Source organism: Pristis pectinata, chromosome 40, assembly GCF_009764475.1.
Source record: "Pristis pectinata isolate sPriPec2 chromosome 40, sPriPec2.1.pri, whole genome shotgun sequence".
NCBI lineage: Eukaryota > Metazoa > Chordata > Chondrichthyes > Rhinopristiformes > Pristidae > Pristis > Pristis pectinata.
In genome coordinates this window covers 2,301,866-2,324,209 of record NC_067443.1, presented here as the reverse complement: position 1 = coordinate 2,324,209, position 22,344 = coordinate 2,301,866, and the positions used below count along the sequence as shown (strand labels likewise).

Genomic DNA, 22,344 nt, shown 5'->3' with positions numbered 1-22,344 from the left:
ACAGGCCCTTTGGCCCAACTCGTCCATGCCGACCAAGTTTTCTACCTGAGCTAGTCTCATTTGCCTGCGTTTGGCCCATATCCCTCTAACCTTTCCTATCCACGTAGCTGTTAAATCTTTCAAATCTTCCCCTCTGCTATCAGACTCCCGAACCAATCACCACTTCGTCAGGGATGCCTGCCAGCCAGGCCATTCGTTTTTCTCTCTTCTACCTTCTGGGAGAAGATACAGGAGTTTGAAAACTTTTGTCGCTGCACCATAGAAAGCATCCTATCTGGATGCATTACAGCTTGGAACGTCAGCTGCTCTGAGACCGCAAGAAACTGCAGGGAGTTGTGGAAAAGCAAGAACAGAATGCAGAATAAAGTAGTTACTTTATGCAGAGAAAGTGCAGTGCAGACAATAAGGTGCAAGGGCCACGACGAGGTAGATTGTGAGGTCAGGAGTCGATCTTTTCGTACTAGGGAACCGTTCAATTGCCTTAAGCTGTCCTTGAGCCTGGTGATACTTGCTTTCAGGCTTTTGACTCTTCTGCCTGATGGGACGGGGGAGAAAGAATGTTTGAGGGGGTCCTTGATCATGTCGGCTGCTTTCCCGAGACAGTGGGAAGTGTAGGCAGAGTCCACGGAGGGGATATCCCATTTGCAAACAGTTTGGTTTGCAAACAGATCTCAGGAACCGGACCCTGTTATAACCTGGGGACTGTCTGTCAGCCTTAATCCAATTTCCAAAAGCCTCTGGATCTTGACCAGGGATATACACACTCTCCCTGTAGAAGTCCAAGGATCGCTGAATGTGACAGGACGGGTTGGTACGGCGGTGAAGAAGGCAGGCGGGGTACTTGCCTTCAAACCCAGCCCATTGCCAGCCGCCTCTCTAATCTTCTGTCTGCCTCAGTCCCTAGAGTTCAAGGCCGTTCCCCTGCAGACGGGCGAGGAGGCTGAGTACATGCTGGCTCTGAAGCAGGAGCTGCGAGGAGCGATGAGGAGCCTGCCCTATTACGTCAAACCGGCTGCCCCAAAGAAAGGTACCCTGAGTGTGCTGTGTCTGGTCTGCGTCGGCTGCAGCTTGCTGTTACGTACCAGCAACAATAGAAACACAACGAGTCATGTTTAAATGTTAGAATCTATTTATTAATAACTACTTGTAATAATAAGGGAAATAAAATGTTAGATATCAGACATTGACCCCAAAATAAACCCGAAGTGTGTGTGTGTGGCAAGTTCCCAAACCCCAAGTCTAGGAACAGTTCTCAATGTTCAGTTCAGCACGTCACAAAGCAAAACGATAAGCAAAGGCTTCTGAAAACCACAGCAGAATGTAGAGAAAATAGAGATTACAAAATCCACAAGTTCCACGATGGAACAATACGGCATCACAATCGCTGAAGAACTCTGCTGCTTTTAGTCAGAGATATCTGCCACTTCAATCAATACGTGGCCGCCCACAGACATACCTGCTTTCCAGCACAGGTTAACGATCCACAGATTACTCCAAAGATCCATACGTGAATTGTATGGTGACAGTCACAGCGATTGTGCTGCACTTGTAGATACAGAGACTGGCAGTCTGCTACCAACTGTGCCCCCCCCGCTCCTCTCCTCCGTGAGTCCCCCCCCCGCTCCTCTCCTCCGTGAGTCCCCCCCCCCGCTCCTCTCCTCCGTGAGTCCCCCCCCCGCTCCTCTCCTCCGTGAGTCCCCCCCCAGCTCCTCTCCTCCATGTGCCCCCCCCGCTCCTCTCCTCCGTGTGCCCCCCCCCCTCAGTCTCTGTGCAACTGCCAGCATGTTCCAGTTTTTTTTCACTTGCAGTCGTCAGATGAAGCCACACACACTACCAATCAGGCGTCTTAAAGGGACACTCATCAGGTAGCAACCTGGGCTCATAACACTTACGCTTAAAGTGGCCTCTTAACCCCGGAAAGGTTGAATATACATCAATACAGAGAGCTCGGGCAGCATTTTCATATCCATTCAGGCTCCGCTCGTGGGGGAGCCCTGTGACCGGAGGCCACCACGTCCCAGGCTACGGGACGGTCCCGGTTAAAGACACGCAGGTCCCTAATGGTAGCTTGGCTGGTGGGCGCATGAGGGGGCGTGTGTGTGGGTGCACGAGGGGGCGTGTGGGTGTGTGTGTGGGAACGCGAGGGGATGCTCGGTGTGTGTGGACGCGCACGAGGGGTCGCTCCGGTGTGTGCATGGGCGCGCGCGAGGGTGGTCGCTCCGGTGTGTGCGTGGGCGCGCGCGAGGGCGGTCGCTCCGGTGTGTGCGTGGGCGCGCGCGAGGGCGGTCGCTCCGGTGTGTGCGTGAGCGCGCGCGAGGGCGGTCGCTCCGGTGTGTGCGTGGGCGCACGCGAGGGGGGACGCTGGTGTGTGCGTGGGCGCGCGATCAGGCAGGCGAGTGGGTAGAGGTTTCCACCACGTTGCTGCAGGGCAGAGCGAGTCGTGTGTCACTGATCTCCCACAACCTAACCACGAGCTGGTTCCACCCTTCAGGGTGATGGGGCCTTTCAGTCTCCCGTGTCTCAGCCCCTGCCCCCAGACTCCCCATGGGCACCTCCCTGCGAGCTTCGTGTCTCGCTCTGCGTGAGACACTGGTATCCAGGATACCAAGCACAAGCTGGCAGCTGATGGGTGAAGTTGCCGGTGCCCACTCCTCTCTCAGTGGGTCAAACGTCACATAGTGTTCTCTTTGGAGCGAAGGAGAATGAGAGGTGACTTGATAGAGGTGTACAAGAGGCATAGATCAAGTGGACAGTCAGAGACTTTTTCCCAGGGCGACAATGGCTAACACGAGGGGACATAATTTTAAGATGATTGGAGGTAGGTATAAGGGGGATGTCGGGTGTTTTTTTTTTACACAGAGAGTGGTGGGTGCGTGGAACGCACTGCCTGCAGAGGTTGTGGGGGCAGCTACATTAGGGACATTTAAGAAACTCTTAGATGGGTACATGGATGATAGAAAAATGGAGGGCTATGTGAGAGGGAAGGGTTAAATAGATCTTAGAGCAGGATCAAATGTTGGCACAACATTGTGGGCCGAAGGGCTTGTACTGTGCTGTAATGTTCTTGGAATTAGTTTATTATTGTCACTTGTACCGAGGTCCAGTGAAAAACGGTCTTGCATACTGTTCGTACAGATCAATTCATTACACAGTGCATTGAAGTAGTACAGGGTAAAAGCAATAACAGAATACAGAGTAGAGTGTCACAGCTACAGGGAAGTGCATTGCAGGTAGACGGTAAGGTGCCAGGTCACAACAAGGTAGATTGTGAGGTCAAGAGTCCATCTCATCGTACAAGGGAACCATTCAATAGTGTTATCACAGTGGGGTAGAAGCTGTCTTTAAGTCTGGTGGTACGAGCCCTCAGGCTCCTGTATCTTCTACCTGATGAGAGGGGGGAGAAGAGAGAATGTCCGGGGTAGGTGGGGTCTTTGATTATGCCGGCTGCTTCGCCAAGGCAGCGAGAGGTAAAGACGAGTCCATGGAGGGGAGGCTGGTTTCCGTGATGCGCTGGGCTGTGTCCACAACTCTCTGAAGTTTCTTGCGGTCCTGGACAGAGCAGTTGCCGTACCAAGCCGTGATGCATCTAGATATCTATGCACCATAGAAAGCATCCTAAAAGTTGGTGAGTGTCAAAGGGGACATGCCAAATTTCTTTAACCTCCTGAGGAAGTAGAGGCGCTGTGTTCTATGTAATGTTGCCTTTGGGGTTCCCTCTCACACCCTCACCAACTGTGCTGTTTCCACAGATATCGAGCGTTACTCTGACAAATACCAGTCTTCCGGTCCAACAGACAACACCATTGAGTGGAACCCTGGTAGGTGAGCTGCCTCTCACACCGCCCTGTCCTGTCTGTTTCAGCAGTCGCATGATCCATTGCTCTTGGTGTGTTACCCAAGTGAGCCGAGTCAAAATTCACTCCTCCGAAGGGAAAAGCAATGCTCTCGCTCTCCCTGGTCACTTGCTCCCATTCCTCTTGTCACGCTCCCGATGCAGCCCATCTCCTTCAAGTAGTTGACGAGTAGACGCAGCAGGTAGAGCCACCTCCTCACAGCTCCTGACACCCGTGTTCGATCCCGACCTCCAGCGCTGCCTCTGTGTGTGTGTGTGTGTGTGTGTGTGTGTGCGCGCATGCGCGTGGAGTTTGCACGCTCTCCCTGCGACCGCGTGGGTTTCCCCTGGGTCCCTCCCACATCCCAACGACGTGCGGGTGTTGGTGGGTTAATTGGCCGCTGTAAATCCCTTCCCCCCCCCCCCCCCGGTGTATGGATGAGGGGTAGGATCTGTGGGGGAGTTAGAACATAGAACACTACAGCACAGTACAGGCCCTTTGGCCCACAATTTTGTGCCGACATTTTATCCTGCTCTAAGATCTATCTAACCCTTCCCTCCCACATACCCCTCCATTTCTCTATCATTCATGTGTCTATCTAAGAGTCTCCTAAATGTCCCTAATGTATCTGCCCCCACAACCTCTGCTGGCAGTGCGTTCCACGCACCCACCACTCTCTGCGTAAAAAACTTACCCCTGACATCCCCTTTATATCTTCCTCCAATCACCTTAAAGTTATGTCCCCTCGTGTTAGCCATTGTCGCCCTGGGAAAAAGTCTCTGACTGTCCACTCGATCTGTTCTTCTTATCATCTTGTACACCTCTATCAAGTCACCTCTCATCCTCCTCCTCTCCAAGGTGGAAAGCCCTAGCTTGCTCAACCTATCCTCATAAGTCATGCTCTCCAATCCAGTCAACATCCTGGTAAATCTCCTCTGCACCCTCTCTAAAGCTTCCACATCCTTCCTATAATGAGGTGACCAGAATTGAACACAATACTCCAAGTGTGGTCTAACCAGAGCTCTATAGAGCTGCAACATCACCTCGTGGCTCTTGAACTCAGTACCCCAACTAATGAAGGCCAACACACCATGCGCCTTCTTAACAACCCTATCAACCTTGAGGGGTCTATGGACGTGGACCCCAAGATCCCTCTGTTCCTCCACACTGCTGAGTCCTGCGATTAACCTTGTATTCTGCCTTGAAATTCGATCTCCTGAAGTGTACCACCTCACACTTATCCAGGTTGAACTCCATCTGCCACTTCTCAGCCCAGCTCTGCATCCTATCAATGTCCTGTTCTAACCTTCTACACTATCCACAGCACCACCAACCTTTGTATCATCAGCAAACTTACTAACTCACCCTTCCACATCCTCATCCAAGTCGTTTATAGTTGATTGGGAATGTGGGGAGAATGAAATGGGGACGGGTGTAAGTGGGCAGTTGATGGTTGACACAGTGAGTCAGTCATACAGCATGGAGACAGGCTCTTCAGCCCAACCCTGCTGATCGAAATGCCTCTCTAAGCCAGTCCCTTCTGCCTGTGTTTGGCTGATATCCAGGTACCTGTCCAAAATGTCTTTTAAATGCTGTAATTGATTGAAACACACAAGATCCTCAGGGGAAGAGAAGCAAAGGACTGCAGATGCCAGAAAAACACGATGATGCTGGAGGAACTCAGCAGGCCAGGCAGTATCTGTGGAGAAAAGCAGGCGGTCAACGTTTCGGGTCAGGGACCCTTCTTCAGGACTGAAGACAGGGAAAAAAGGGGAAGCCCGATATATAGGAGGGAAAAGCAGTGATAGGTGGCCAAAAACGGGGAGGCGGGGTGGGCACAGGGTGGATGATAGGTAGATGCAGGGAAGAGGTGGTGATGGGCAGGTGTGGGGGGGAGGAGGGGAGAGCAGATCCACCGGGGGTTGGATCAAAGGGAAGGAGAGAGAGGGACGGGAAAGATCCTGAGGGGCTTCGACAGTGTGGGGAGGTTTTCCGAGCCAGGGGTCACTGTTAAAGGGATGGCACCTTTAAGAGGGAGAGGAGGCGATGTTTGTTCTTGTGGAACTCTCTCCCTCAAAGGGCGCTGGAGGCAGGGTCTTTGACGTTTTTAAGGCAGAGCGCAGTTGATTCCCGACCTGTTGTTTCAGACTGGCGCAGGTTACCACGGGAACTGAAGATCCGGATACGGAAGCCGGTGAAAGACAGTAAGTATGGAAGGGGTTACACCGGGGTGTGTCTGCTGTCTGGCTGCAGGGGCTGTGGTCACCTCACCGGTGGATCCGGTAGAACAGACCTTACCCTTGCAAACTGGCCAGCTCACCACCAGCAACCCTCCCACCTCCCGACCAGCTGTCAATCACCATAGCCCCTCCCAATCAGTCACCAGGGCCCCTCCCACTCCTGGAGATGGCCTGTCAATCACAATGGATCCTCCACTCCTGTCAATCACCAAGACCTCCTCCCCCCCCTCACTCCCAAACCAGCTGTCCATCCACAAGGCCCCACCTACTCCTGGAGGTGACCTATCAATCACCAGGACCCCTCCCACTCCCAAAGACCACCTGTCGATCACCAGGCTCCCAGATACATCCCGTCAACCAGCAGGGCCCCTCCCACTCCCAGAGCACATCTGTCAATCAACAGGACCCACCCACTCCCAGGATGGCCTGTCAATCACCACAGCCCCTCACACTCCCAGACCAGCTGTCAATCACCAGGACCCGCCCACTCCCAGGACAGCCTGTCAATCACCACAGCCCCTCCCACTCTCAACACATCTGTCAGTCACCAGGACCTGCCCATTCCCAGGACGGCCTGTCAATCACCAGGGCCCCTCCCACTCTGAGACCAGCTGTCAATCACCAGGGCCCCTCCCACTCCCAGAGACCAGCTGTCAATCAACAGGACCCACCCACTCCCAGGATGGCCTGTCAATCACCACAGCCCCTCACACTCCCAGACCAGCTGTCAATCACCAGGGCCCCTCCCACTCCCAGAGACCAGCTGTCAATCACCAGGGCCCCTCCCACTCCCAGAGACCAGCTGTCAATCACCAGGGCCCCTCCCACTCCCAGAGACCAGCTGTCAATCACCAGGGCCCTCCCACTCCCAGAGACCAGCTGTCAATCACCAGGGCCCCTCCCACTCCCAGAGACCAGCTGTCAATCACCAGGGCCCCGCCCACTCCCTGGGATCACCTATTCTCATTCTTTGGGGTGTGAATGTGGAGGGTGTGTCGGAGGTAGTGGGGGGGCGTGTGTATGGTTAAACCTGCCGCTGCGGTGTACTGTGCACAAGTGCGTGCAGTTTCTTTAACCCACGCTCTGCATTTGCAGAGATCGCAGTCGCCGGGCGGAAGCTGAAACCTCGGACCAGTGTGGAGAAAGAGGAAATCATCAAAAAACTGGAGGTAGGGTGTGGGGAGTGCGTATCGGCACTGCTGGGGATACGAGGGGCGATGGGGAGCATAACAGGAGAAGGCCACTCGGCCCCTCAAGCCTGCCCTGCCATTCAATATGGCACATCTCCCCCAGGCCTCATCTCATCTCCTCTGCGAGTTCCCCACCGCCCTCAGTTCCCCGATCGTTCAAACCCACTCATCCCAGGAACTGGCCTGGTGACTCTCTGCTGGACTGCGTTCAGTGCCAGTAGTCAAGTGGAGCTTATTGCCGTGTGCACAAGTACGGGGAGGTACAGGTACAATGAAAAACCTGCCTGCAGCAGCATCACAGGCACGTAGGTACAGACAACACACAGAATATAAGTTATGCATAAGTTATGCACAAACAATGAAGAGAGAGAATAAAGTGTGCAAAAAACAAGGACCCAGAGACAAGTCCACAGTAGTGCAAGAGGTGGTCCATTGCTGAGGCAGGGTTAGGGCTGTGCCGGTTGGTTCAAGAACCGAATGGTTGAAGGGAAGCAGCTGTTCCTGAACCTAGTGGTGTGGGGACTTCAGGCTTCTGTACCTCCTGCCCGACGGGAGCTGCGAGAAGACGGCACAGCCCGGATGGTGGGGATCTTTGACGGCGGACGTTGCCTTCTTGAGGCGGCGCCTCCTGTAGATACTCCTGACGGTGGGGGGGAGGGATGTGCCCGTGATGTGTTGGGCTGTGTCCACTGCTCTCTGTAGCCTCACGCATTCCTGTGCATTCGAATTGCTGTACCAGGCCATGGTGCTGCCAGCCAGGACACTTTCTACAGTGCATCTGTAGACGTTTGCTGGAGTGTTCAGTGACAAGCCGAACCTCCTTCAGCTTCTAAGAAAGTAGAGGCACTGGTGCGCCTTCTTTGTGATTGCATCTGTGCGCTGGGCCCAGGACAGGTCATCTGAGATATTACCACCCAGGGATTCGAAGCTGCTGACCGTCTCCACCGCCGAGCCACCGATAAGAACTGGCGGGTGGTCTCCTGGCTATACACATCTCCGCTGCTGGTAAATGAGGCGGAGGGAGAGACGGGCGCTCCCGCTCGCATCTGTTCACGTGTCCGGTCTGCTAACTTGCCAAACTCTTCCCCAGACTTTGGAGAAGAAAGAGGAAGCCCACAGCTCCGAGGAGGAAGGGGAGCAGGAGAAGGAGGAAGACGAGAAGGAAAACGAGGAAGAGTACGACGAGGAGGAATTCGAGGAGGTGAGTGGCCCGGCTGAGCGCGCTGCGTGCGCCTTTTCCCCCGCGCAGCGCAGAAGGAGGAGAACCAGCCCCTGGGTGCCCGTTCTGTCCCTGACGAGGGTCCCTTGATCTTGGGGTCTAAGTCTGTAGCTCACTACAAGTGGCCAAGCAAATAGATAGGGTGACAAAGAAAGTATGCGGCACGCTCGCCTTCATTGGCCGGGGCGTAGAGCATAAGGGTCAGGAAGTCACGTTGCAGCTGTATAAAACTTCAGTTGGAGTACTGTGTACTTCTGGTCGCTCCCATTACAGGAAGGATGTGGAGGCTTTGGAGAGGGTGCAGAGGAAGTTCACCAGGATGCTGCTTGGATTAGAGGGCATGAGCTATAAGAAGAGGTATTGGTATTGGTTTATTATTGTCACGTACCGAGGTCCAGTGAAAAACTTGTCTTACAAACCGATTGTACAGGTCAATTCATTACACAGTGCAGTTACATTGAGTTAGTACAGAGTGCATTGAGGTAGTACAGGTAAAAACAATAACAGTACAGAGTAAAGTGTCACAGCTACAGAGAAAGTGCAGTGCAATAAGGTGCAAGGTCACAACAAGGTAGATGGTGAGGTCAGAGTCCATCTCATTGTATAAGGGAACCATTCAATAGTCTTATCACAGTGGGGTAGAAGCTGTCCTTAAGTCTGGTGGTACGTGCCCTCAGGCTCCTGTATCTTCTACCCGATGGAAGAGGAGGGAAGAGAGAATGTCCCGGGTGGGTGGGGTCCTTGAATATGCTGGCTGCTTCACCAAGACAACGAGAGGTAAAGACAGAGTCCAAGGAAGGGAGGCTGGTGTCTGTGACACACTGGGCTGTGTCCATAACTCTCTGCAGTTTCTTGCAGTCCTGGGCAGAGCGGTTGCCATACCAAGCTGTGATGCGTCCAGATTGGATGCTTTCTGTGGTGCACTGATAAAAGTTGGTGAGAGTCAAAGGGGAGAAACTGAATTTCTTTAGCCTCCTGAAGAAGTAGAGGCGCTGGTGAGCTTTCTTGGCCATGGCATCTACGTGATTTGACCAGGACGGGCTGTTGGTGATGTTCACGCCCAGGAACTTGAAGCTCTCAACCCTCTCGCCCTCAGCACCGTTGATGAGACAGGTGCACATACACCGCCCCCTTTCCTTGTGGGCTGACCCCAGAACACTACGCAAAAGATGCATTTCACTGTGTGTTTTGATGTACATGTGACTAATAAACATATCTCTCTCCTCCCCCCCCCCCCCACCAACTCACTGCCACCCCTGCCCCCCTCCTCCTCTCTTGCCTCCTCCCCTCCCTGACGTCCTCTCTGTGCCCGCAGGAGACGGACTACGTCATGTCCTACTTCGACAACGGCGAGGAGTTCGGGGGCGACAGTGACGACAACATGGACGAGGCCATCTACTGAGCGGCCGTCCGCTGCCGGAGGGGGAGGTGACGCTTCCGGCTTCTCCGTCAACTTTCCCCTTCCTTCCGCACGGGATATTTCTCTCCGCAGCAATCCAGGAAGATCCATGGTAACGTCCAGGCTCCCGATTCCACTCTCACACCCCCACCTCCTGAAATTACCTCTCGTCTGTGGGTGAGTTGTAGAACCTGTGGGGGGGAGGGGGTTGACGGGAGCGCGGGGAAATACGGAGTCACACAGCACACTGTCCGTGCTGGCCATCCATACACTGGTCCTACATATGGTTTTATCCTTCCCAATAAATGGGGGAATTGATTAGACGGAAAACTGGGGGCTTACTCTGTGAGCCAGCATGGACGAGATGGGCCAAACGGCCACCCCTTTGGTAAAGAAACGTGGAATGGTAACCATCCTACGAAGGTTGGCCCGGTGGCGCGGCGGGTAGAGCTGCTGCCTCTGGGCTCCGGAGACCTGGTTTCGATCCCGACCTCTGGTGCTGCGTGTGTGTGTGTGTCTTTGAGTCTATGAGTGTGTCTGTGTGAGTGTCTGTGAGTGTGTGTGTGGAGCCTGCACGTTCTCCCTGTGACTGCGTGGGTTTCCCCCAGGGGCTTCGGTTCCCTCCCACATCCCAATGCCGTGCGGGGTCAGTGGGTTAATCGGCCGCTGTGAATCACCCCCCCCCCCCCCAGTGTGCGTGCAAGGGGTAGAATCTAGAGGGGAGCTGATGGTAAAATGTGGGGAGAATAAAATGGGGATCGGTGTAAATGGGTGGTTGATGGGCCGGCATGGACTGGGTGGGCCGAAGGGCCTGTTTCCGTGCTGTGTGACTCTGCGTCTGTGTGCGTGGCGAGGGAGCGGTCTCGGGGGAGTGTCCTAGAGCAGGGAGGAAGCGTCGGAACAGCGAATCCCCGCGGGTGACGTCCAGCGAGGTCCTGCTCTACCCGCTGAGGTCCCGCTGACCCATTCCGTGGGGAGATCAGCTTTTCACTCACCAGCATCTTACCCCTCCCCACTCTCCCCAGCCCCCACCCCTTGTGTTCCAGGGGTCAGTGGTGTTTCTGGGATTTTAAGGTTGCTGCCAATTGTTTTGTGGTCAGTGTGCAGCGGCGAGCTGAGATAGTCGGGGGTGTTTAGCACAGAACCGGCCTCTCCATCTTGCCCGCATGTAATGGCCCTCAGGGTTGAATCATCCAGTAGATACTGCCCACCACACAGTGCCCCCAACCCACAGCTTCTAGTGTGCCCCAAACGCACACACCCACCCCCGGGGGTCGGGATCGAACCCGGGTCTCTGAGGCTGTGAGGCGGCAGCTCTGCCTGGTGCGCCACTGGGTCGCTCTGTTTAACAGCAACTGATCTTAGTTACAGCCTCGGTGTGGTTCAGTGATTGGGTGAATCTCTGTTTTATTCCTTGTCCTCACTCCGATCAATCTGCCTTAATCCATACCTATCGTACAGAAAATGTCCCAGCCCCTGTCAACTGGATATCCCTCTCCCCCCCTCCACAGCCTGCTCCTGAAGTATACACATCCCTCCTTCCCTCTGCACTGGTAGAGCTGCTGCCTCAGGGCTCCAGAGACCCGGGTTCGATCCCGACCTCCAGCGCTGTGTGTGCGTGTGGAGTTTGCACGTTCTCCCCGTGACCACGTGGGTTCCCTCCCAGGTCCCAACGACATGCGGGGGTCGGTGGGTTAATGGACCGCTGTGAATCGTCTCCCCCCTTGGTGTGTGTGTGGGTGAGGGGTAGGGTTGGGGGGAGTTGGTGGGGAATGTGAGGGAGAATGAAGAAAGTGCTGAGTAGAACGGGGATCGATACTCAGTGTGGACAGTAGCAGCTGAAGGAACGTAGCTCAAGAACAACCTTCTCGGGGGACACCTGGGGATCAGCAATAAATGCTGGCCTGACCTCCCGTCACAAGAAAAGAGGGGCGGACGTGTTGGGATCCGGGGACTCGGAGGGAGGGACCTGCTCTGCTGTCTAATGTTGTAGAGTTTTCAACATTTGTGAACTTTGTAATTGCTGTTAATAAAGTGAATTTTTCTACAAGGTGGTCGTTTTAACCAGGACCGTGTCGGCCAAGGTTCCTTCGAACTGGGGTGAGGGCATGTTGTCCAGGTGACCTCTACTCGTTATCACTATGTATTCCCTTGCAACTGTCTCCTCTCACTTCAGATTGAATTCCAATTGCCAATTTACTGCCCAGACCCAGCGTCTTATCCGAGAGATTCTAATAGCACGGAAGCAGGCCCTTCGGCCCAACAGGTCCGTGCCGACCAAGATTCCCATCTAAGCCAGTCCCATTTGCCCACGTTTGGCTCGTATCCCTCTTAAGCTTTTCTCACTGGCTTGTCATTAATCTACAGCTCTGTTCCTTTCAGTGTTAGAGTACTGGTTTATTATTGTAACATGAAAAGCTTTTGTCTGCAAGCCATCCAGACAGATCGTTCCGTACGCAAGTACATAAGGAAAACAGAATGCAGAATATAGTGTTACAGTTACCGAGAAAGTGCAGTGCAGGCAGACAATAAGGTGCAAGGGTCACGACGAGGTAGATTGGGAGATCAAGATCTTTTAGCATGTGAGAGGTCCGTGAGCCTGGTGGTACGTTCTTTCAGGCTTTTGTATCCGACGGGAGGGCGGAGAAGAGAGAACGTCCGGGGTGGGTAGGGTCCGTGATTATGTCGGCTGCTTTCCCCGAGGCAGCGGGAAGTGTAGACGGAGTTCTACGGTTTGATTTGTATCCCATGTGTTTTCTTCACCACCCTGTCTACCATCAATGACAGGAGCAGAATGAGGCCATTCGGCCCTATTGAGTCTGCCCCGCCATTCAATCGTGGCTGATTTTCTTTCTCAACCCCCATTCTCCTGCCTTCTCTCTGTAACCCTTAACCCCCCTCACCAGTCAAGCACCTACCAATCACGGCATTAAACACACTCGATGACTCGGCCTCCGCTGCCCCCTGTGGCAACGGATTCCACAGATTCGCCGCCCTCTGGCTGGAGAAATTCCTCCTCATCTCAGTTCTAAAGGGACCTCCCTTTATTCTGAGGCTGTGCCCTCAGATCCCAGACTCTCCCACTGATGGGAACATCCCCTCCACGTCCGCTCTATCCAGGCCCTCTCAGTAGGTTTCAATGTGATTCCACCACCACCCCCCCCCCCAAATCCTTCTGAACTCCAGGTCCAGAGACATCAAATGCTCCTCGTACATTAACCCTTTCATTCCCGGGATCGTTCTTGTGAACCTCCTCTGGACCCTCTCCAGGGCCAGCACATCCTTCCTTAGATACCGGGCCCAAAATTGCCCACAATGTTCCAACTGCGATCTGACCAACGCCTCATAAAGCCTCAGCAGTACATCCTTTATACTCTCGTCCTTTCGAAATGAATGCTGACGTTGCATTTGCCTTCCTGACTACCGACTCAACCTGCAAGTTAACCTTCAGGGAATCCTGCACTAGGACTCCCAAGTCCCTCTGCACCTCTGATTTCTGAGTTCGCTCCCCATTTAGAAAATAGTCAACGCCTTTATTAGAGTCATAGAGTCACACAGGACAGAAACAAGCCCTTTGGCCCAACTGATCCATGCTGAGTGAGCTCGTCTCCCGTCTGCCCACGTTTGGCCTACGGCCCTCTAAACCTCTCCTATCCAAGGTGGCTTTTAAACGTTGCTAATGTGCCCACCTCAACCACTGTTTCCAGCAGCTCGTCCCAAATACGCACCACCCTCTGCGTGAAGAAGCCACCCTTTTTAAATCTCTCGCCTCTGATCTTAGACATGCCCATAGCAGAGATCGCCTTATCAGTTTCCAAAGCAGATCTCTTAAGTGGCCTCCCGCGGTGAACAGCAGTTGCGTTCTTAAAGTCAATGGTATCTGTTTGGTTACTGCAGGGAGCTTACACGTAAACTATTTTTGAAGACTGGTTGTCTTTTGAATTAACTAGCTGCTACCCCTATTCCATAAGTCCTGAAGATGTTTGCATTTTGTAACTAACTCTCCAAGCTTGAAAAACTCTTCAAGATCTTATGGGGGGATTTGCATAAAGTCCACGTATGCAATACCCTTTGTGTAAAGAAGCTGTCCTGGATGTCCCTTTTAAATCTTTCACCTCTGATCTTAAACCTATGCCCTCTTGTTTTTAGCACCCCTTCTCCCTCCCTGGGAAAAAGATGGTGTGCTTTCACCCTGTCTATGCCCCTCATGATCTTAGACACCTCCGTCGATAGTGCTCAATGCATTCTAGGTTGTGTTCAGGCAGTTGCTTTAGTTTGTAGGCAGTCACCTCAATTTGTGCACTAACTGCATCCAGCCTTTTTATCACGTTCCTTCACCCGCCTCTTCGATGAAGACAATCTCCAATCTCTCCTTACCACGGCCAAGAAAGCTCACCAACGCCTCTACTTCCTCAGGAGGCTAAAGAAATTCGGCATGTCCCCGTCGACCCTCACCGATTTTTATCGACGCACCACGGAAAGCATCCTATCCGGATGCATCCCGGCAACCGCTCCGCCCGGGACTGCAAGAAACCGCAGAGTGTTGCGGATGCTGCTCAGCACATCACGGAAACCAGCCTCCCCTCCGTGGACTCTGTCTACACTTCCCGCTGCCTCGGGAAAGCAGCAAACGTAATCAAAGACCCACCCAACCCGGACATTCTCTCTTCTTCCCCCCTCTCCAAAAAGACGTACAGGTTAAGAGCTGCGGGCACGCTATGTTAGCGTCGGAAAAGTGGCGACACTTGCGGGCTGCCCCCGGGACACTCTTAGTAACGCAAAAAGATTCATTTCACTGTGTGTTTCGATGCACATGTGACTATTAAGTAAACATCTACAATCCATCGGGCAGAAGACACAAAAGCCTGAAAGCACGTACCACCAGGCTCAAGGACGGCTTCTATCCCATTGTTATAAGACTATTGAACGATAAGATGGACTCTTGACCTCACAATCTACCTCGTCGTGGCCCTTGCACCTTATTGTCTGCCTGCACTGCACTTTCTCTGTAACTGTAACACTTTATTCTGCGTTATGTTTTCCCTTGTACCACCTCAATGTACTGATGTGATGAGATGATCTGTATGGATGGCGTGCAAAACCAGTTTTTCGCTGTACCTCGGTACTTGTGACAATAGTTTAGCAATTTGCAACTGTCCCACTCAATATGCATGGCTGGCAGTGTGTTCACCAGCAGTTTAGCTAACGGTCAACAGAGGGCAGTCCATCACCATCTGAGGAAAGCTCCCGCAGGCTGCAGACAGGGGGCGCCGTGGGACGCCAGCCAAAGCCAAGTCCGATCCCAGTTGGTTAATTCCCCTTATTAATTTGCCCTTAGCTTCTGGTGGGTGGGGAGTTGATGGGGAACACGGGGAGAGTAAAATGGGGATCGGTGCAAATGGGTGGTTGACGGTCGGCATGGACTCGATGGGCCGAAGGGCCTGTTTCAGTGTTGGATGAGGGGACAGAGAGACCCAGGGGCACAGGTTCATGTGGAGACACAGGGCGGCGAAGAAGGCGTTTGGCAGACTTGCCTTCATCGGTCGGGGCACTGAGTACAGGAGTCGGGACGTCCCGTTACAGCTGTGCACGTCGTGGGTGAGACCGCACTTGGAGTGTTGTGTGCGGTTCTGGTCGCCCAGCTACAGGAAGGATGTGATTAAGCTGGAGAGCCCCTAGACCCGCCCCGTCCCGAACCCCGACAGAGTGACCCCACACCCCGAAGCGCTGAGACCCCAAAAAAAAACCAGAACCCAGAACCCCTAGTGTCCGAACTCCTAAACCCTTCAACCTGACCTCCCAAACCTTGTGACCTGAACCAAAGGAGACCAGAACCCCGAGAGAGAGAGAGAGACCCCCCTCCCCAAACCCCGAGACCCCACACCCCAAGACCTGAATCCCAAAGGCACCCAAACCTCAGGAGACCAGAAACTCCCTGAACCCACTGGAGAGAACCCCCCCACCGAACTCTGAGACCCCCATGAACCCCGATCTCCTGAACCCCGAGACCCACTCCCCGAACCCCAAGAGAGAGCCCACGCCCCTGAACCCCAAGAATCCAGAACCCTGTCTCTGAATCCCAAGGCACCCCCTCCCAAACCCCAGGTGACCCAAAACCTATAAGACTTCCAACCCCATAAATTCCACTGGGGTTCGGCGGGGGGGGGAGGATCTCAGGGTTCAGAAACAGGGCTCTGGTACACAGTCCCTGGACCCTGTGTATTCTCTCCGGCCCTTCCAGATCTGTGGATCGCGTGCCGAAGATTCCTGTCCTGTATATGGGACGCTGTTCTTGGCTCCATGTGTGTACCTCGTTACATCACCCTCTGTGTGTTATTTACTGTCCTCCAAGCCTCCCCTTCCCAGTTGTTCTGCCCTGTGTACCACACACACTGCGAGGCACCGGGGGGCTGCATTCTGCACTTTGTCCCCCTGTACTCTGTGGCTCGAGTTTTGTGCTCCGCTTAACTGGGTCCCGTAGACAGTGGGCAGTGATATCCGAAGGGGTTAACAGCGTTGGAAAACTGACCTTGTTTTGTGCATTCCGGACGACCCCTTTCCCTAGCTCCTCCCTGCCAGCTCGGATTGCCGAGGCTTTGGATATTGTTACCATTTACTGCAATGTTCCCGGCTGGTGACTACGTGATGAGACTCCAGTAGTTTCTGTACCATTAATCAAGCAGTAAACAGCAGCGGCACACCCTGCCAGCACAGAACAGCAAGGCGCAGAGAACCAGATCACTCCAGTTCTGTACATCAAAGGAGCAGTGTGAATTCACCACCAGTACTCCCTCTGCACCGTCCCGTCACACACTCAGACACAGGGTGAAGCTCCCTCTACACCGTCCCATCACACACTCCCGGGGTCAGACACAGGGTGAAGCTCCCTCCGCACCGTCCCGTCACACACTCCCGGGGTCAGACACAGGGTGAAGCTCCCTCCACACCATCCCGTCACACACTCCCGGGGTCAGACACAGAGTGAAGCTCCCTCCGCACCGTCCCATCACACACTCAGACACAGACAGAAGCTCCCTCCGCGCCGTCCCATCACACACTCCCGGGGTCAGACGCAGAGTGAAGCTCCCTCCGCACCGTCCCATCACACAGACACAAAGTGAAGCTCCCTCTACCCTGCCCAGTATAAATCCCTCAGGTAACAGATATCCCCCTCTCTCATAACATGACCACCTTGAACAATCAGTGACCTTGTGTCAGTTTATCAGTCTTTTCTTTTCCAGCGATCCCAATGATGTCTGTCACCTTTAACCCTTCTGGAGCCTGAGGCAACCTGACCCCCCACCCCCCCACCCCACCGACATCCCAACCTGGGCTGTACTTGCCTGGGAATCCAGGGGTGCCCCTTACGTAATGACCACAGAGGTTTAGAAGGATCTGGGCCAATTGCGGGCAGTTGGGCCTAGCTTGGATGGGGCAGCGTGGTCAGCATGGACCAGTTGGGTTGAAGGGCCTATTTCCATGGTGTATGACTCTATGACCACCACGAGCTCCTGGCTGCTGGCCATTGTGACTCCCTCCCCCGTCCCTGTCAGCCCTCGGCCTCTTCCACTGCCAGGGTGAGGCCACATGCAGAGGAACAGCCCCTCACATTCCGTGCCCCCCCCCCTCCCCAGGGACTCTACACCCCAATGGCACCAACATTGAGTTCTCCAACATCTGGAGTGCCCTGGACCCTCAGCAGGATGATAGGGGGGGTGGGTGTAGAGGCGATTTCACTAGCGAGAGACTCACAGAAAGGGGCCCAGTTACAAGGTGAGGGGCCGATCATTTAACACTGAGGTGTGTAGAAATGTCTTCCCTCAGTGGGTGGGGAACCTCTGGGATGCTCTGGCCCCCCCACGAGGGTGATGGAGATTGGATATAAGATGAGATCTCTTTATTAGTCACATGTACATCGAAACACACAGTGAAATGCATCTTTTGCGTAGAGTGTTCTGGGGGCAGCCTGCAAGTGTCGCCACACTTCCGGCGCCAACATAGCACGCCCGCAACTTCCTAACCCGTACGTCGTTGGAATGTGTGAGGAAACCGGAGCACCCGGAGGAAACCCAGGCAGGCACGGGGGGAACGTACAAACTCCTTACAGACAGCAGCGGAATTGAACCCGGGTCGCTGGCGCCATAATAGCGTGACGCTAACCGCTGCACTAACCGTGCCTGCCCTGTGCTTAATGTGGAGATTGATAAATATTTGAAAGATCGAGGAACTGAGGGAGATGGGGAACTGGCAGAGGAGAGGAGACCACTGGGGGAAGTCAGCAGGGTCGGGCAGCACCCGTGCAGGGTCGGGCAGCACCCGTGCAGGGAGGTGGACGGTCGAAGTTTCAGGTCGAGACCCTTCATCGGGGACTGAAAGGGTTAGAGGGGAGGTAGCCAGTGAGGGGGAAAGGGGTGGGAGGTGAGGGGTGGATCCTGGGGAGGAGGGGCGAGAGAGCTACAGAGGCTGGGAGGTGAGAGGTGACAGAGGGCTGCAGACGGTGGGGTCTGACGGGAGAGGAAGGTGGAGCGTGGACCCAAATAAGGGGGGGGGGGGTGGGGAGAGCAGATGGGAACAGTCGGGGGGGGGGGGGGCAGGGGAGGGAGAGTGGACCCAGTGGGGCAGATGGACGGTGGACGAGGGGGTAAGAAACAGGGTGATGGGTGTGCTGTGGTGGGTGTAGGAGGGACTGGGTCGGTCTGGAGGGGAGAGGAAAGGGACGGTGGGGGGGGGGGGGTGGTGGGAAACGTGGGAGAATTGGAAATGGTCTTGGTATTGGTTTATTATTGTCACTTGCACCGAGGTCCAGTGAAAAACTTGTCTTGCGTACCAATCGTACAGGTCAATTCATTACACAGTGCAGTTACATTGAGTTAGTACAGGGTGCATTGAGGTAGTACAGGTTAAAACAATAACAGTACAGAGTAAAGTGTCGCAGCTACAGAGAAAGTGCAGCGCAATAAGGTGCAAGGTCACAACAAGGTAGATCGTGAGGTCAGAGTCCATGTCACATGTACCGAGGTCCAGTGAAAAACATTGTTCTGTATGCCATCCATACAGATCATTTCATCACATCAGTGCATCGAGGTAGTACAAGGGAAAAGCAATAACAGAATGCAGAATAAAGTGTCCCAGTTACAGAGAAAGTGCAGTGCAGGCAGACAATAAGGTGCAAGGGCCACGACGAGGTAGATTGTGAGGTCAAGAGTCCATCTTATTCTTCAATGGTCTTATAACAGCGGGGTAGAAGCTGTCCTTGAGCCTGGTGGTACGTGCTTTCAGCCTTTTGTATCTGCCCGAGGGCAGGGGGGAGAAGAGAGAATGTCTGGGGTGGGTGGGGTCTTCGATTATGTCGGCTGCTTTCCCGAGGCAGCGAGAAGTGTAGACAGAGTCCACGGAGGGGAGGCTGGTTTCCGTGACGCGCTGGGCTGTGTCCGCAACCCTCTGCGGTTTCTTGCGGTCCCGGGCAGAGCAGTTGCCGTCCCAAGCCGTGATGCATCCGGATAGGATGCTTTCTGTGGTGCATCTGTAAAAATTGGTGAGGGTCGACGGGGACGTGCCGAATTTCTTTAGCCTCTTGGGGAAGTAGAGGCGCTGGTGAGCTTTCTTAGCCGCGGCGTCTACGTGGTTGGACCAGGACAGGCTATTGGTGATGTTCACTCCCAGGAACTTGGTGCCCTCAGCCCTCTCGACCTCAGCACCGTTGATGTGGACAGGTGCGTGTGCACTGCCACCCCCTCCACCGCGCCCCCCCCCCCCACCACTTCCTGAAGTCGATGACCAGCTCTTTTGTTTTGCTGACATTGAGGGAAAGGTTAGAAAGGAAATTCAACGTCCATGCCGTCGGGTTGTAGACTCCCCAGGGGGGAAAATGAGGTGCTGTTCCTCTGGGAGGAGTGGAGGCACAGGACAGATCAGCCATGGTGGGGCAGACGAGGGGGACAGAATGGCCTTTTCCTGCTTGTAATCTGTGCGGGGCTGTAATCCTGAGACACAATGTTCTTGTGCTGACTGGTGAGTCACGTCCTGAGTCTCTTCCGGCCCTGAGCTCAGGAGAACACAGGTTGGCTCTGTTCCTCCGCAGCTGTTTTACCACAAGAACACTCAAACGACATTAGTTGCACCTCCCCGAAATTCAGCTGTGCGGCACTCCCACGGTCAAAGTCAAGTTTATTCACATATGGATAAGTACATGTAAACACAAGTGAACACAAATGTGAAACTTGCCCGTAGCAGCATCACAAGCCAGTAGCCACAACGTTCACAACAGAGGCATAAGTTATGCAACACAGTTAGAACAAAAAGAATTCAATTGTACTGCAAAGTAAGATAAGATCTCTTTATTAGTCACGTGTACATCGGAACACACAGTGAAATGCACCTCTTTCACGTAGAGTGTTCTGGGGGCAGCCCGCAAGTGTCGCCACGCTTCTGGCGCCAACATAGCACGCCCACAACTTCCTAACCCATACGTCTTTGGAATGTGGGAGGAAACCGGACCACCCGGAGGAAACCCACGGGGAGAACGTACAAACTCCTCGCAGACAGCGGCCGGAATTGAACCCGGGATCGCTGGCGCTGTAATGGCGTTACGCTAACCGCTACACCACTGTGCATTCGATGAAGTCCATTGAAGTGCAAAGTGGTCCCAGTGTTGCTGTACTGATGTAGTGATTAGGGCCGTCACTGACGGGTGAACAGGCTGTGGGTGTCCCAGGCTTGGAACTTGATCTCAGACGTGTACAGTGTGTGAACAGGAAGTACACTGTGTACTCATTCCTCGCTCCCGCGGTCATGAGTCTGTGAGGTTTTACACTTCGGGAGAACGTTGTGTGTTGCTGACAAGCACCTAGACAGTTGGCACCTCAGAATGTGTCAAAGTCGACGTTGAGTTTATTGTCACATGTACAGGTTCATGTTGTGTACAGATGCAGTGAAAAACTTACTTGCAGCAGCATCACAGAGCATCAGAGACACAACATTCACAAGAAAAACATCAATTATACACAACTTTTACAAGAAAGAACACAATTAGAACAAAAAAAGTCCACTGTAGTGCAAAGCGGTCCCAGTGTTGCTGTACTGAGGCGGTGATTAGGGTTGTGTCGGTCGGTTCAAGAACCAAATGGTTGAAGGGAAGTCGCTGTTCCTGAACCTGGTGGTGTGGGGACTTCAGGCTTCTGTACCTCCTGCCCGACGGGAGCTGCGAGAAGACGGCACGGCCCGGATGGTGGGGGATCTTTGGCGACGGACGTTGCCTTCTTGAGGCGGCGTCTCCTGTAGATACTCCTGATGGTGGGGGAGGGATGTGCCCGTGATGTGTTGGGCTGAGTCCACGACTCTCTGCAGCTTCCTGTGTTCCTGTGCCTGACATTATACTGTACAATGGCACAAATCAGGCCACTAGAACCCTTGAAACCTGCTCTCCTGTTCAATTAAAATCAACGCTAATCTGATGGTAATCTCGGCTCTGCACTCCGCCGACCCCTGCTGACCTCTCAGCCCCCTCACTGATCGAGAACCGACCTCCCTCTGCCTTAACACATCCCTAAAGCTGCCTCCGTGGCCCTTTTGAGGGAGAGACTTCCTCATGAGCCTCCAGAGGAAGTGGCAGAGGCGGACAAAGTTACAACCGCAGAGAGTTGTGGACACAGCCCAGCGCGTCACGGAACCCAGCCTCCCCTCCGCGGACTCTTGTCTACACTTCCCGCTGCCTCGGGAAAGCAGCTGACATAATCAAAGACCCCCACCCGCCCCGGACGTTCTCTCTTCTCCCCCCTCCCATCGGGCAGAAGATACAAAAGCCTGAAAGCACGTACCACCAGGCTCAAGGACGGCTTCTACCCTGCTGTTATAAGACTATCAAACGATAAAATGGACTCTTGACCTCACAATCTACCTCGTTTTGGCCCTTGCACCTTATTGTCTGCCTGCACTGCACTTTCTCTGTAACTGGGACACTTTATTCTGCATTCTGTTATTGTTTTCCCTTGTACTACCTCGATGTACTGATGTGATGAAATGATCTGTATGGATGGCATGCAAAACAAACTTTTTCACTGTACGTCGGTACACATGACATTAATAAACCAATTTACCAATGTTGAAAAGTCAGGTCCACGGATGGGAAAGGTTTAGAGGGATACTGGCCAAACGCGAGCAAATGGGACTCGCTTGGATGGGAATCTTGGTTGGCATGGACCAGTTGGGCCGAAGGGCCTGCTTCCGTGCTGTATGACGATGAATCTAATAAACAGAGAACAGTACAGCACAGGAACAGGCCCTTCGGCCCACAATGTTGAGGTGAACTAATTAAATTAGTAATTAAACACCTAACTAAACCAATCCCTTCTGCCTACACAATGTCCATCCCCCTCCACTCCCTGCACATCCATGGGCCTATCTAAGAGCCTCTTAAACCCCTCTATCGTATCTGCCTCCACCCCCACCCCTGGCAGCACATTCC

The 22,344-nt window shown here is 53.7% G+C and overlaps 2 protein-coding genes across 2 annotated transcripts in view; one reads left to right on the top strand and one right to left on the bottom strand.

Annotated features, from left to right (window-relative positions):
• The window catches only part of LOC127587395 (protein limb expression 1 homolog), a 6,544-nt gene extending 5,682 nt beyond the window's left edge, over positions 1 to 862 (bottom strand). Inside the window, 1 exon segment of the mRNA XM_052045694.1 lies at positions 854 to 862. Coding sequence (XP_051901654.1) covers positions 854 to 862 — 9 coding nt within the window.
• Positions 863 to 902: 40 nt separating this feature from the next.
• polr3glb (RNA polymerase III subunit GL b) lies at positions 903 to 11,931 on the top strand. The gene is made up of 6 exons (XM_052045932.1): positions 903 to 1,027; positions 3,750 to 3,818; positions 5,981 to 6,037; positions 7,169 to 7,242; positions 8,354 to 8,464; positions 9,798 to 11,931. Exons 1-6 carry the CDS (start codon positions 949 to 951, stop codon positions 9,882 to 9,884), a joined length of 477 nt encoding a protein of 158 aa, XP_051901892.1. The 5' UTR covers positions 903 to 948; the 3' UTR covers positions 9,885 to 11,931.
• The last annotated feature ends 10,413 nt before the right edge of the window (positions 11,932 to 22,344 follow it).

Excerpts from the sequence above, each read along its gene's own strand:
- polr3glb (XM_052045932.1), top strand. The coding sequence starts at position 949 with ATGCTGGCTCTGAAGCAGGAGCTGCGAGGAGCGATGAGGAGCCTGCCC. Across the intron at positions 3,819-5,980 it reads CACCATTGAGTGGAACCCTG|ACTGGCGCAGGTTACCACGG; the intron begins GTAGGTGAGCTG and ends CTGTTGTTTCAG. Across the intron at positions 7,243-8,353 it reads AAATCATCAAAAAACTGGAG|ACTTTGGAGAAGAAAGAGGA; the intron begins GTAGGGTGTGGG and ends ACTCTTCCCCAG.